We start from the raw sequence: 14,166 nt of genomic DNA, 5'->3' as shown, positions 1-14,166 counted from the left end.
AGAAGTGTACTTAGAAACAAGAAGCCAAATATTATGTTCTTTTAAAATTTATTGTCTCATTAAAACCTTAACTTTGTCCTTTTGGTGCCATAAAACAATGGAATGAAGTGTCTTTTTGCCATAAAAAGATCAAATGCCATCATACAAAAAATGGACAAAACTCTGAGTGTCTGTCAACCAGAAAGCTGACAACCAAGAAGGGAATTTCTTCCATATGCCTAAGCTTTCAAATAAGCCCATTTTAAAAAGTCTGTGTTCTACAAAAATATATTCTCTAAAATGGGTAGAGTTGAACCCCATACCATGGTTGGCCACGAGAGGTAGAAATATGTTGACTAGGGCAGATTTTTTAAAATGCTTATTTATTTTTGAGAGAGAGACAAACAGAGCATGAGCGGGGAAGGGGTAGAGAGAGGGAGACACAGAATCCGAAGCCGGCTCCAGGCTCTGAGCTGTCAGCACAGAGCCGGATGCAGGGCTCCAACTCATGGACTGCAAGATCATGACCTGAGCCAAAGTTGGACACTCAACCGACTGAGCCACCCAGGCATCCCTGGGGTAATTTTATAGTATACTTAGCCACCTCAATTTTGTAAATCCCTTTTTCTACTTTCCAGAAATAAAATTAATCAAGCCAGCTTTTTTTCCTCTTCATTTTCATGGATATAAACTGCCATTTCTCCAAAGCCAGAGGGAGAAAAAAAATCCACTTCTGAGCTTGAGCTAATTATTTCTTTTTGCCTTTCTAATGATTTTACTCAAGGAACTTCCTGAGTTAGGAGTTAACAAAAGTACTGGGTAGATGAATAGCTGATTCCTTCCTCTGCATCCTCAGCTAGCTGACCCCACATCTCTTCACTCATCCTTTCTTTATCCCATAGATACATCTTTGTCTTTTATTGTTCACAAATCAGTTAATTCCATCTCAGGCTATCCCCAACCCCTTTCTTCCCATCTTTTATTCTTTATCTTCTTCCTTGTTAGTTCAGAAAAATTGTTATCCATCTTTTTGCCTTCTTCTTGCTCCTTTCAAGAAAAAATAAGCCAAGAAACTTTACTTCGGAGTTGAAAAACATCAGAGTAAGGCTTGGCATGCTCTTGTGTTAATAAGGAAAATTGGGGCACCTGGGTGGCTCAGTCGGTTAAGCGTCCGACTTTGGCTCAGGTCACGATCTCACGGTTTATGGGTTCGAACTCCATGTCGGGCTCTGTGCTGACAGCTCAGAGCCTGGAACCTGCTTTGGATTCTGTGTTTCCCTTTCTCTCTACCACTCCCCGCCCCCCCCTTCGTGCTCCATTTCTCTGTCTCTCAGAAATAAACATTAAAAAAAGTTACAAAAGAATAAGGAAAATTATATAATTAGAAATGAAACAGGCGTAAGAAAGAACCAGGGTCTCTACCCTCATTTTTTCCTTTAACCGGGTTTCCCTATAACTGTCAATGTTTAAAGACATTTTTTAAATGTCTTTCTATTTAGTTTTGTTTTCCTACTTTATTTAATTGAAGGTATTGTAAGATTGTGGTTTTCTATTTTATTTTTAATTATAAGCATGTGGTATTTCTAATGTTATGGGCTAACCAAGCTTTAGTCGGCTGCCCTGGGAACCTAGCCACCATTTATAACCTCAAATATTGGGACATTGAGGTATGAACTCCAAACAACTGACTTATAGATAAAATTCCAAAATGCAGTGCATTTGTAATTTCGTGCCTGTTGTGTTAGATTAATACCGAATTTGAACTCCATAAGCAAAAGAACAGTTAAGAGCATTCAAAAGGATCCATGTAACTGCTTTTCATTAGTAGCTACAGATAGTTCATTTGTGTTGATTTAATTTGGTTTTAGCATTTCCATCATTTTCCTGATTCCTCAGAGTTGTAAATACTCATGGAAAAAATTCACTCTAAGCCCAAGTTGGTTGATGGGGCCTTAACCCAGGAGCAAATGTTATTTATTTAGCAATAGTGATTGGGGAAGAGCCCTTTTCTGGCAGCTAATGACCTACTGGAGGACTTGTGTGCCCAAGGCAAAGCTGAAGGCCATTAGCCCAACAGGTCATTAACTGACAAATGCCTGACCCTGAGGTCATTTCTGATATTGGAAACCGTGAAAACATTAAAGTGGGCTTGTTGGAAAGTACAGCTGTGCCAAGGAAGTTTCTTTTTAAGCATTTTGGAAAATGCATTGTTTGTTGTTATTCACATGGCTTAATTGTCTTTGTTCTGGGGCCATTTTCACTGTGCCCAGCAAGTCAGTCAGATATCAGTAAACACCAAAACTGTAGTGTATGGCCAGTCTTTGATTTTTAAATGACAGTTTCCCTGTTTAGAATATCACATTAACTATTTCATTCCGAAGCAACTTCAGCGTTCACTTTTGTGGATAACTTGTGTTTTCATAATATGTTGGGTTATATAGCACTTACCTATTTTTACTTCTCAGAGATGACCTATAAAGCCACATAAGAGAAGTGGAAAGACCTCAAGTAGAAGTCTGTGGACCTATTCTCTATCTCTGACTTTTTTTTTTAATTAGCCATTTAACATTGGACAGTTCATTTTCTCCCTCAGAATTCTAGTTTAGATCATTTATCTTTTTCTCCAGACTGTTTATCTATTGTCTTTTTTTTTTTTTTTTCTTTAAGCTGTATGCCCAATGTGGGGCTTAAATTCATGACCCTGAGATCAAGAGTCGCATACTCTATGGACTGAGCCAGCCAGGCGCATCCCTCTAATGTCTTAATACTCCATTTTTCAAGTCAGCTTAGAAACTTCATGATGTAGAATATTTAATATGTATTAAAATTAGTACAAAGCACTTAATAATATTAACAACTTATATTTTTGAGTGCTTGCCCTGTGCTAGACACTATTGCAAGTGCTTTATGTGTATTAACTTATTTAATCTCTCCTGAGACATAGGAAAGGGTTAAGTAATTTCCTTGAGGAAATGGTAGAGCTGCTGTCTAAATCTAAATATAGGCAATCTGGCTCCAGAATCCTCTAGCTTAGCTAAAGTAGAAAACTAACAAACCAAGAACCATGATACCTTTTTTGCCAGCAATTTTGCAGTTACCGGTATTGGGATTTATAATAACTTAAGCGACTAGTAGTTTTAAAATATTGGAATAAGTATTTCAATACAAACATCATTAGGAGCTTTATGAAACATTTTGGAGAAATAACCAGTAAGCAGAGGCAACTTGTTTTCTTAGTTTCCTCATCTGTAAAATAAAGACAGCATTATTTCCATCTCCTGTATCCTTACCAGTTGCAAAATTCTACAATTCTGAGTGTTGTAGGAGAGAGTCTGAACTTAAAATGTATATATCCAGATCCTGAAGATGTTACGATATAGGAAGAAAAACAAAGGAATCAAGAAAAAATTGTTTATAAACTCAGAGATGTAATAGAGAAATGACCATCTTTTATAAATGTCTAAGATCTAGAGATTTACATGCATATTTCAGCAATCTAAAACAATACTCTAAATTAATGAACTCACCTATATGGCCAGTTTGTGATGAGAAAATGATACGGCTTAATTTGTTCAAGTACTTTAAAAGCCATAAGATGATATGCAGATATAAAATTCTGAAAATAATGATTAAACAATTATAACTGCAAATTTATTTTGAAAGTTATGATTTATACAATTCACATATTGGAAAAAGTATTGGTGGTGCAATAAAATTTTTGCGTGCATTGTGTTAAGCATTAGAAATGCCAGTTTAAAGACAATTGTATCACCTGTTTTCAGTCTTCATGTAAATTATATCAACCAAAAAAAAGACAAAAAACAAAAACAAAACAACCCAATTGTATCTCTACAGATTAGAGAATTTCTAACCCAAGTATATCCATTGTTTGATTCAAGGGTACAATACAGCCAATCTCGAGTTTCTACTACTTTTTTTTTTTTTTTTTTTTTTAAGGAGGGGAAAAAAGGATTACCTAATTTTCTAGAATGCAGTACCAATAGAGCCAGTTATTTTTAGCATTCCATTGATTCACAGATTTTGAAGAGCTGCAATGGTATTTGGAAGAAATACAATTACAGTTTTAGACGAGATGCATGGATTTTAATGCATATGAGTCATGCTTTTATTTCTGTGGTTGCCTTTGAAGTGCAAACCTCGGGACGTCTCTGAATTACAAACATCTGCCTTTTAGTGTAGCCCAATTAGAAGAGGAACTAATTGAACTAAAAATTGAACCATGTTATCCAAAAGACAAGGGATTCCTGGAATTTGCAAGAGTATGTGTGAATCTCAGAGAAATCCTGAAATTTTTAACTCTTTGGCCAAATGTGTTCTAAACTTATTTTTTTTTTTTTTTTATGAATCTAGTAAGATCAAAGCTGAGAGTCAGTATCAGTGATGTATATAAACCAAGGTGGAAATGCACCCTAATATTATACCCCATAGTACCCAAGAATGATTATGTTTTAACCTGCCTTCTGCCTCTGTTTCTATTCCATTAATTTACATGTTTTTGGAATAAAGTGATAAAGAAATTAACACCTTTATAAATATATTTCAGAATAACAATCTGTAAACTGTGTGTCAAAAATCTGGGGACTCTGTGTGCAGTTAAAATGGCTAACCAAGGTATGAGTTATACATGACGTATATCAGTATAAGGTAGTATTTCAGATTATAGATCACATGCTGTTTATGGTGGATAGTGAAATCCCTTTAGTAAGTGACTGTCAACACTTTTTCTTTAATGGATCACAATAGAAAATAGAGGGATAATGAAACTTTCGTTTTATGAAAAATTTCACTCATTTTTGTACATACGCATGTATGCATGTACTGTGTGTGTTATGATGTAGAATACATTTCTTATCATGGGTTGCAATTTAAAAATTTTGAAAGTTGATACTATTAGGCAGTGTTCTAGCCAGCAGCATCCTTTCGTTGAATGAAATAAGGTACCTTGATTCTGGTGTTCTGAAGTTTCACATTGTGAACTTGTGTTTTTCAAAGGTGGCATTAACCTTTAAGCAAAATCACACTTGGAAACTATCACTTAACATCACTGAGAGTGCCATCAAAGGAAGAAGCAGTGAAAGCAGAATGGAGGTTATCAGCCACATGGGGAAAAGTGGGCACATCACTGAGATGGCAGATATAATTCTCTCTGAGAAGTTGTCAGAGCAAGGTGTAACAGAGCTACTAAGTGTGGGGCATCCTAATGGGGAATATCCTGGGTACAACAAACTTGACAACATACATAAGGAATTCTTATGTTGGAGAAAGTGAAAACTAAAGCAACTAACTGCTGTCCGATAATGTCAGAATTACTTTGTTTCACGACTAAGCATTTAATTCCCAGCAACTATTTAGTTTTTGTAGTAATGCAAGATACTTAACCAACTTTTTTTTTAGCCTACTGGAAAGCATCTCTTTTTCTCCTTTTCTTACAAAAAGTTTTATTTTGGTATAAGCATTTTAAATTGTAAAAAAAAATTATCAGCCACTTTTTCAGGAATCTAAGCATTGTTTAAATCAATAAATGATTATCATTACTCAGTGGTGAACAGTAGACCAAGAACCATGCACCGTCATTCAAAAAGTGAACTCAAGGGGCACGTGGCTGGCTTGGTCGGTGGAGCATGCAACTCTTGATCTCAGGGTTGTGAGTTTGAGACCCACATTGGGTGTAGAGATTACTTAAAAATAAAATCTTAAAAAAAAAGAACTCCTTATTTTTGGATCACTTTTTTATTGTTACTGAAAGAAATCCATATTTTGGCATCATCCTTACAATTGTTATGAATAAAAAACATATACAGCTACACATTTAGGTACTTCTGGTCACGGGGCTAACTGTTGATAAAATGCAGATACCTCTTACTTAGATAAGCTAACTGAGGCCCAAAGGAGTGCTATGGGAGAGGGGGGCGGAGGGAGTGCCTGGATGGCTCAGTCGGTTAAGCATCCAACTCTTGGTTTTGACTCAGATCATGATCTCACAGGGCGCTGGCAGCATGGAGACTGCTTGGGATTCTCTCTCTCCCTGCCTCTCTGCACCGCCCCCCCCCAAAATAAATAAATACACTTAAAACAAAAAGTGATATGGATGGCCCAAAGTCATGCAGCCTTCCAAGTGGTCAATAACAAAGTAATGTCCTTTATCTTTTTTTTTTTTTTTTTTAATTTTTTTTTTCAACGTTTATTTATTTTTGGGACAGAGAGAGACAGAGCATGAACGGGGGAGGGGCAGAGAGAGAGGGAGACACAGAATCGGAAACAGGCTCCAGGCTCCAAGCTATCAGCCCCGAGCCTGATGCGGGGCTCGAACTCACGGACCGCGAGATCGTGACCCGGCTGAAGTCGGACGCTTAACTGACTGCGCCACCCAGGCGCCCCTGTCCTTTATCTTTATAAGGTCATAACTAGTTTCATTAGTACAGTGCCAGGAACATAGTAGGCTGTCAGCAAATGTTTATGGAATGAGTGCATTAGCCAATATAATATTAAATTTCAGCACTTCATATTCAAGCCATCTTCCTGAACTTGGGGCCCATTTCTTTTAAGTTTTATCAGTTGTGATTTTCTTTTAGACTTTTCTTTAGTTCGCTGAATTTTCCTGAGCCCTTTCTGACAAATGTTACCAGTAGTTAGAGGCCATAAACCAATGTATCAGCTGTTCTAAATTAAAAATTAAGATTATCAATTTGCTTAGTTTTTGCTGCACCTGTCCTACTGGTTGTGCCATTTCTCTCTCCGCTCTTCCCCCTTAGCCAGAAAGAACTTCCAGCTCACTAGAACAGATTGCTATCCCTCCCACAAATAAGCATGGTCTTACACATTTGGCAGCATTGAAAAGGCTCCCTTCAAAAAGCCTAGTTAGAAGCTTCCTCCAGAACTCCTGTGAGTTAGTGGTGTGTTTATTGCAACAGACCTTTCATCATTGTCGTCATTAAACCTGGTCCTTGTCTGATAGGAAGGAGTGGGGAGAACCATTCTTTCATAGACTTCATCAATGACTTTATTAAAGCAACTCATTTATATTAATCAGCATGCAGATTAGGGCTCATCTGGGTTGTTTGTGCCCAGGTGGTGGGTGAGTAGATTCACCCCTTATTTGGCCACTGCCGCTGCTCCCTGTGTTCTTCAGAGGTTGCTTCTCCATTGAGGCTGCCAGCCTGAAAGCTCTGGCTGAGCACTGGGGGACTGAATCCACCTGGAACAGAATAGTTTGCTTAAACCCAGTCTGTAAATGATAAAGTGCTTTACAAATGTTAGATGTTATTATTGGTCTCTGTGGGAGAGCACTACTTCTTAGCCAGTTCCTCTACCTCACCTTGGTGTAATGTAAGTAAATCTTTCCATCATTAAATGCATCTCTCAAACACTCCGTGCTTTGTTTTTTGTGAAGAGGAACTGAAGAGTGAAGCTAACTGCCCTGGTTACTATTAGCAGACTGTTCGGCATCCTTTATCTTTAAAAGTATTTTTCTGTAAGACATTTTTACTGACAATATTGGTTTTGTGGCTTAAAAAAAAAAAAATCTTGACACTATCCCTTCAAATATCAAAGCTTTTTGGAAAGGACATATTTATGCTAAATCTGTCTTTTGTTCCTCCCAAGATGTATATGAGAATTAATTCTTCCCCAAGGGCGTTTTACCTTTGCAACTGCTTCATGCATTGCTATTTCTTCCTAGAGGTGGGGGAAGGAGTGCAATAAATTTGTGTGTAATTAATGCCATCAGCACTGCAGATGCGTGCACACACATGACTATTTCCTTTGCTAGCAGCTGTTAAGAGTAGTAAAGACTGAGGGGCTGTGTGTTCGTTTGCCTCCCAAATAGAGTGATGGATCACACGTTGTCATTCTACACTGTAGTAAAAACTCATTAAAATAACCTTTCCAGCACAAGTTTTTGAAAGACGATTATAAATCTGTAATAGCCTCCACAGTTTCTATATACCAATGAGTTAAGTGCGGGGCAACCTTTTTTTTTTTTTTTTTCCTTCAAGTTTATTTATTTTGAGAGAGAGGGAGAGAGAGAAAAAATCTCAAGCAGGCTCTGCACTGTAGGCACAGAGCCAGACATGGGACTCAACCTCACGATCTGTAGATCATGACCTGAGCTGAAATCAAGAGCCAGATGCTTAACCAGCTGAGCCACCCAGGCACCTCTGTAGCAACCTTTTTTAAGTGAGTTAAAACACAACCATACTACACCAACTCAGATAGGTTTTGCTGGCTCGAGCTTTTATTGAGCCACATTAGTTAATAGTTAATATTTTTCTAAAGATTTAGTTGTATTTTACTTTTTATTTGAGATGGGTGCTCCTTTGCCCATATTAAGTGGTCTGGTTTCCTGGTTAACTATCTACAACTCAGCTGAAACTATTCCATCTGTCAAATACTGACAGTACTCCTGGATCACGCCTGTTGAGACAGGCACAGCTCGTCTCTACAGAATGCTTACCACCACTTACTGATCTTATTTTTGCTACTCGGAGGACTATTGTTTGATTGATATATTCCAGAAATCAATTTGTGGACACAGCTTCAGAAGCCTCTCTGAGGCTCTAAAAGGAGAGTGTGCTCCCCAGCTCCCCGCCCCACTCCATGGAGATAGGTTTATTGTTTTAACCTGATTATAAAAGCAGTACAATAAAAGAGGGGAGAAAAATGTAATACATTGTAAATTTAAGCAGTTATAAATTTATTGATTCCAAATAAGCAATTTATAAAAGTTGAAAAAAAATTTTTTCATTAAAAATCATCCAGATGCTTACTTACCATTTACACATTATCATTATTACTACTTTGTTGTCCTTTCATTTAAAAAAATTTTTTTTCTTGATTTATTTATTTTTGAGAGAGAGAGAGCATGTGCACAAGCCAGGGAGGGGCACGCAGAGAGAGACACTGAATCCGAAGCAGGTTCCAATCTCTGAGCTGTCAGCACAGAGCCTGGCACAGGGCTTGAACCCATGAACCATGGGATCATGACCTGAGCCAAAGTCAGATGCTTAACTGACTGAGCCACCCAGGCGCCCTCAATATTTTGTTGTCTTTTCCGACTTTTCTCTCAACATATATAAACACAGAGATTGACCTCACTTTGTTTTAAAAATATCTGTCATGCTATTCTGTTTTGTAACCAGCTTTTTTCTTTTAAGAAGATATTACAGACGTCCTCGGATAGCAGTGTGAAGATGTTATTTGGTCATTGTTGTTCTCTTACCAACCCCTACTTCTCTTAATTTCTATTTTTTATGATAGGAATTTTATTATAGCTCAGGGTGTAATCACCACAACACCTTTTGCGAGTGCATATGCATCACTTTTGCTTTTCAGTTAAGAAAAATCATCGAATTGTAGTTACTCTTGCCAGAAGATAAAGAATGAGGCAATTACATTTTCCCTGAGACTGACGAAATTTGTCCTGTAAATTAACCATTTAAGAAATTCATTCCATCAGTTATATGTCAATTAAAAAAATAATAATAAAAGAAATTTATTCCAAACAAGGTGCCCCCAAGAAGCTAGCTCATGACATTGATAGTCTGAACAGTTACCACTTCTGGCTCACTGAAGACGTGGGAATAGTATATGGCATTGCCAGGCAGTCAGATTTCAACATGACAAATCAGAAAGAAAAGCATTTTTGTATTGCATGTGCAGGTAAGCAATTCTGCCATTCTTGCAACCTCCAGAAATGCAGAAATTAGCTTATCTCCTGCTTGATTACTGTCTAGACAGCCAAAGTAAACTTTATAACATTAATGGTGACAGATTCTCTTCTAAGTGTTCTACATATTTACTCATTAGAGAGGAAGTGATGTGGCCAACTAGAGCCATTATTTGTTTGACACAACTTTTCACTTAAACCTGATATCATTCTGAATCCGATCGTATGAATTATTCCCAAGCATTAGAGCCATTCAAGACCCAGAACTCAGCAGTGTTGACCTTAATTGACCCAACTAGGGTATTTCTGTCAGTAGGTGGGGTGGGCTATCAGTCTTAATGGTTTAGGACATGGAAATGGTTTAGAATGGTTTAGGAAATGAAAATTGCTTAATTAGGATTCTAGGTCTTGAAACCAAGGGGCTTGGATACAAAAACTTTCATGAAGAAAGTAATCGGGAGAGTTCAGACAGAGGGAAAAGTCTGTGTGAAGAGAATAGATAAAAATAATATCTGAGCAGGGCACCTGGGTGGCTCAGTCAGTTGAGCATCCGACTTCAACTCAGGTCATGATCTCACGGTCTGTGAGTTCGAGCCCTGCATCGGGCTCTGTGCTGACAGCTCGGAGCCTGGAGCCTGCTTCGGATCCTGTGTCTCCCTGTCTCTCTCTCAAAAATACATAAACATTAAAAAAATAATAAATGAAAAACCTTTAAAAAATAAATAAACCTTTGGTGAGCAAAGGTGTCTTACCAAGCTTTATAAAAAAGCAGTTTTAAAATCTTCATGCCTAACTATAAATATTAAGATTTGCATTTCTAGAAGCTCGGAATCAGAATTGGAAGGGACCTTATAGAGTTATGTTTCACAACTTCCTTCATTTTATAGTCGAGAAAAATTCATTGTCCTACCCCAGATCTCACAATGACATTACTAGGAGACCTTGAAGTAGGGTCTAGATCCTTTGGCTCCTAATGCTCTGCCCTATTTCATTACGATCTTCTCATTGTTGGGCTTCTAAGAGTGGCTATCATTGAAGCTCTTTTAGTCTGTCATGTTTTTGTAGTTGATAGTGTTTGCTTGCCCCCCTGGGCCTGAGGAACGAAAGTCCTTAATCTTTCTCATGGTGCCCTTGTTAAGAGTGCCAAGAAGTGGAGGGCTTGGGTTCTTAGTCTCAGGAGATCTGGCATTTAGGCTTCTGGATTCTCTGACTGCCATTATCCTTGCTACCATTGTGGGTTGCTGGAACAAATCATTCCACAAGAATCTGAGGGAGAAAAGTATCATGAAGCAGGTACTTTCTTATATTGAAGTACAAAAGGTGTCTAAACAGGTGCCTATGTAGTAAGCCATGTATTGAAAAAAGATCAGATCAATAAATGGTCTCATTAAATATGTGTAGCTGGTAGTCCTGTGGTCTTCCTAGAAATACTACAATTTTAAAGGAGGATGATACTTAAACATATCTTTCTTTGGTATAATTTAAAATGTTAGGGGCTCCTGGGTGGCTCAGTGGTTAAGCATCCAACTCTTGATTTCGGCTCAGGTCATGATCTCATGGTCATGAGATTGAGCTCCACATCAGGCTCAGCACTGGGCATGGAGCCTGCTTGAGATTCTCTCTCTCCGTCTCCTTCTGCTCCTCCCCTGCTTACACACATGCTCATGTGTGTGCTCTCCCTCTCAAAAAAAAAAAAAAAAAAAAAAAAGGTAATAAAAATAAAGGTTAAGTAAACATTTCAGGCAATAGAAAGAGATTTATGTGTGCATTGAGTAAGTCACCCTTGCCTGGGACACTTCAGCTCCCCTAGGCTATTGCTGGTTTTCATAATCGCTTACCTTCCTTGATTTGTTAACCCAAGGAAGTCCAAAGCTTTTTCCTCAATGATCATCATTGGCTATGGAGGTGTATTCTGCTCAAGTAACTATAGCTATTTGGAACTATGGGTCCTTTATAAATTTTGAACTTCTGAGTACAGGTCTGTCTATATTTGCTAATTACATTAAAAAGAAAAAGAGACAATAAAATGTCTGTTGCCTCTGCCTGGTCTGAAATCTCAAGGAAGTAAAGGCACAGTCTAGTTATCCAGAGCCAGATCCATTGTTAAAAGTTCATGCCATCATTTTGACATTTAGTGTTGTGGACTTTCTCTTTATAAATCCCTCTTCACTTTACCAGTGCTGGTCTCAGAGCTCAAACTGTTTCAAAACCGTAACATTTCTTAGTGAGTGATTGATCTGTATTACGTGTCCAGCCATCAGGGGGATCTTGGGATGTTGCTTGTATAAACTGTAACCCAATCTGATGCTGTGCATTTAGTTACAGTCTTTCATAGACCTATTGGTGATACTCTATCCTCCTGGATTTGGGAATAGAGCTTATCTGATACCTTCAGGGGAAAAAAATCCATTCATTTTCTTTCTTCCCCACTTAAATAACTCAACACATCTGGTAACACTGTAGGATCATTGTCCTTCCAGTTCCTCTGCAGCTCATATTGCTACAATATTTCTTAAGTATTTGGTTACCTAAAGGGCAATGTGATTAAAAAAAAAAAAAAAAAAAGACTTTGTATAGGTCTTACAAATTAACCCATCTGCAGAGCTAGAAAAAAAATGGCTTTAATCAGCAAAATTTCCATATCAACAGCCTTGTCTGTGTTACACAGGATGAACGTAAATATAAATTTGGAGATGAATGCCCATGTGTTAAAATTTTAAAGCAAGTCTTTCCACAAATTAATGTAATTTGTGTCTAAGAAAATGTTTATTAAATCTAACGTACCTGAGATTAAAGTATCTTGTTGTTTGGGTCTGTATCCTTTGGCTTAATAATGTCTTCAATTACAAGAATGATAAAAGCTGAAACAAAATCCTTTAATTCAATCAGAACTGAGCTAAATTTTAGGAAGCAAAGAGTGGGAATCAGATACGGTACTGCATGATATAGGAAGCTAAATATACACGATATTAAGACTTCGCAAGAAGCGGTTGGGGCTGCTTTGAGGAATTCTTGTTTGGAACGGCTGCATTGAAATACCACTATTTTATCCTCTTGAATTATGATGGTTTATGCAAACAAGTCTAAATTGTACAGTAGTTCCAAAGAGACTGTTTTCTGCTTGTTTTACATTCTGGAACAAGTTCAAAGCTTTTGATTTTGCTTGATTTTTTTTTTTTTTAACAGCCTGAGTCTTGAAAATAATACAGATTTGATGAATATGATTTCAATATTGCAGTTCTATAAAAATTTTCAGTGTTTATGGTACATTTGACCCAGGGGCCCTCCACCAAATATATCCACAGTGCATTTTAAGTATAACAGAATGAACACATTTGAAAGGTTAACCATTCTTTTGCTTTTGCTTTTCTTTCTGTATTAAGTATGAAAATTAGTATTGTAATGGCTCCCAGAATGGAGATATTGAAAAAGTATCCACCTGACAGAAATAAACATACAGAAAATAAATTGAGTTAAGATTTCATTAGGTATCTGAAATTTAAGCTTCTGTTCAAAATGGCTATTACTGGATTTTCATGTATATTAGTTCAGTGCTGTGCTTGTAAGATTTTTTTTTTTTTGCTTGAATTATGCCTGAAAAAAATTGGATTACAGCTCTAATATCCAGGTGGGCAATGCCATTTGCCAGGATCTTTGTATATAACCCCATAAGTACAAATACTGCCTTGCTGCTAAGCCTTCTGAGGCTTTCTGAGGTAAAAATGGGCATAAAAATGTTTACTTGTTTCTTTTAATTTTTTTTCTTGTTTTTTTTAGGTTGTGGAACTTTTAGCAAGTGCTCTTATGGACTTGGTGCAGGGAGTATACCATGAAAATTCTACTTCAGCAAAGGTAGGGATTGGGTACTCATTATAAAATGTTAGGTTAAAAACCCTCGTGGCAAAACTAGAATTGACGAGCGAAAATGTCATTTTTGTTTTGTGTTTAAATTGTACATGACATTTTTTTTTAGATTAGTGTTTTGGCTACAAATCCATGGCCATACGCTTAGTACATAGCAGATTTAGCCAATTAAAACAACCTCTTATCCTCTGGCTGGATTCACAGTCTGTTCAGTCTGCAGCAGCCCAGGAGACACCAGGATGCTCTGTCTACTGGCTGGCAGGTAGCACTGTCACAGGGCAGGCAGACTGGAGAAACAGCTCGTGCTGAGGTGGCTGGGCGCAGCCTTTCCCCAGGGGAAGGGGTCTTCCATGTCCCAGAAGAGTGGACATGATCTGAAGAGGATGACTTTTGAGGGCATGAGGAAAGAATGTCTTTTATGTCCAAGATCCAGAATTTACTGCGTTATTAAATTCTCTGTGATAAGAAGTAGGATGGTTGTGCAGTTGGATCATTCTGATTAATTATATAGATCTAGAATTAAGGTTTTTTGACTCATTTAACAGGACATGTTATGGGTTAGGTTTTATTTCTTTAAAATGCAGTTATTTCATTTCAGTAGGATATTGAATGTGAAGCAGTTGCCTCATTGACCACCG

At 37.5% G+C, this 14,166-nt stretch overlaps 1 protein-coding gene across 3 annotated transcripts in view; it reads left to right on the top strand.

Moving 5' to 3' along the window:
- The window catches only part of PDSS2 (decaprenyl diphosphate synthase subunit 2), a 293,765-nt gene that overhangs the window by 172,919 nt on the left and 106,680 nt on the right, over nt 1–14,166 (top strand). For all 3 annotated transcript variants that reach the window (XR_006717454.1, XR_006717453.1, XM_045499185.1), the window contains exon 4: nt 13,442–13,516. Coding sequence is in view for 1 of the 3 variants with exons in the window: in XM_045499185.1 (XP_045355141.1) it covers nt 13,442–13,516 (75 nt within the window). In the remaining 2 variants the exon portion in view is untranslated. The remainder of the gene's footprint in view (nt 1–13,441; nt 13,517–14,166) is intronic.

The sequence above is a fragment of the Leopardus geoffroyi genome, chromosome B2 (genome assembly GCF_018350155.1).
Source record: "Leopardus geoffroyi isolate Oge1 chromosome B2, O.geoffroyi_Oge1_pat1.0, whole genome shotgun sequence".
Classification (NCBI taxonomy): Eukaryota; Metazoa; Chordata; class Mammalia; order Carnivora; family Felidae; genus Leopardus; species Leopardus geoffroyi.
Note: the sequence above shows the minus strand (reverse complement) of the source record. Positions and strands in the feature narration are given on the sequence as shown.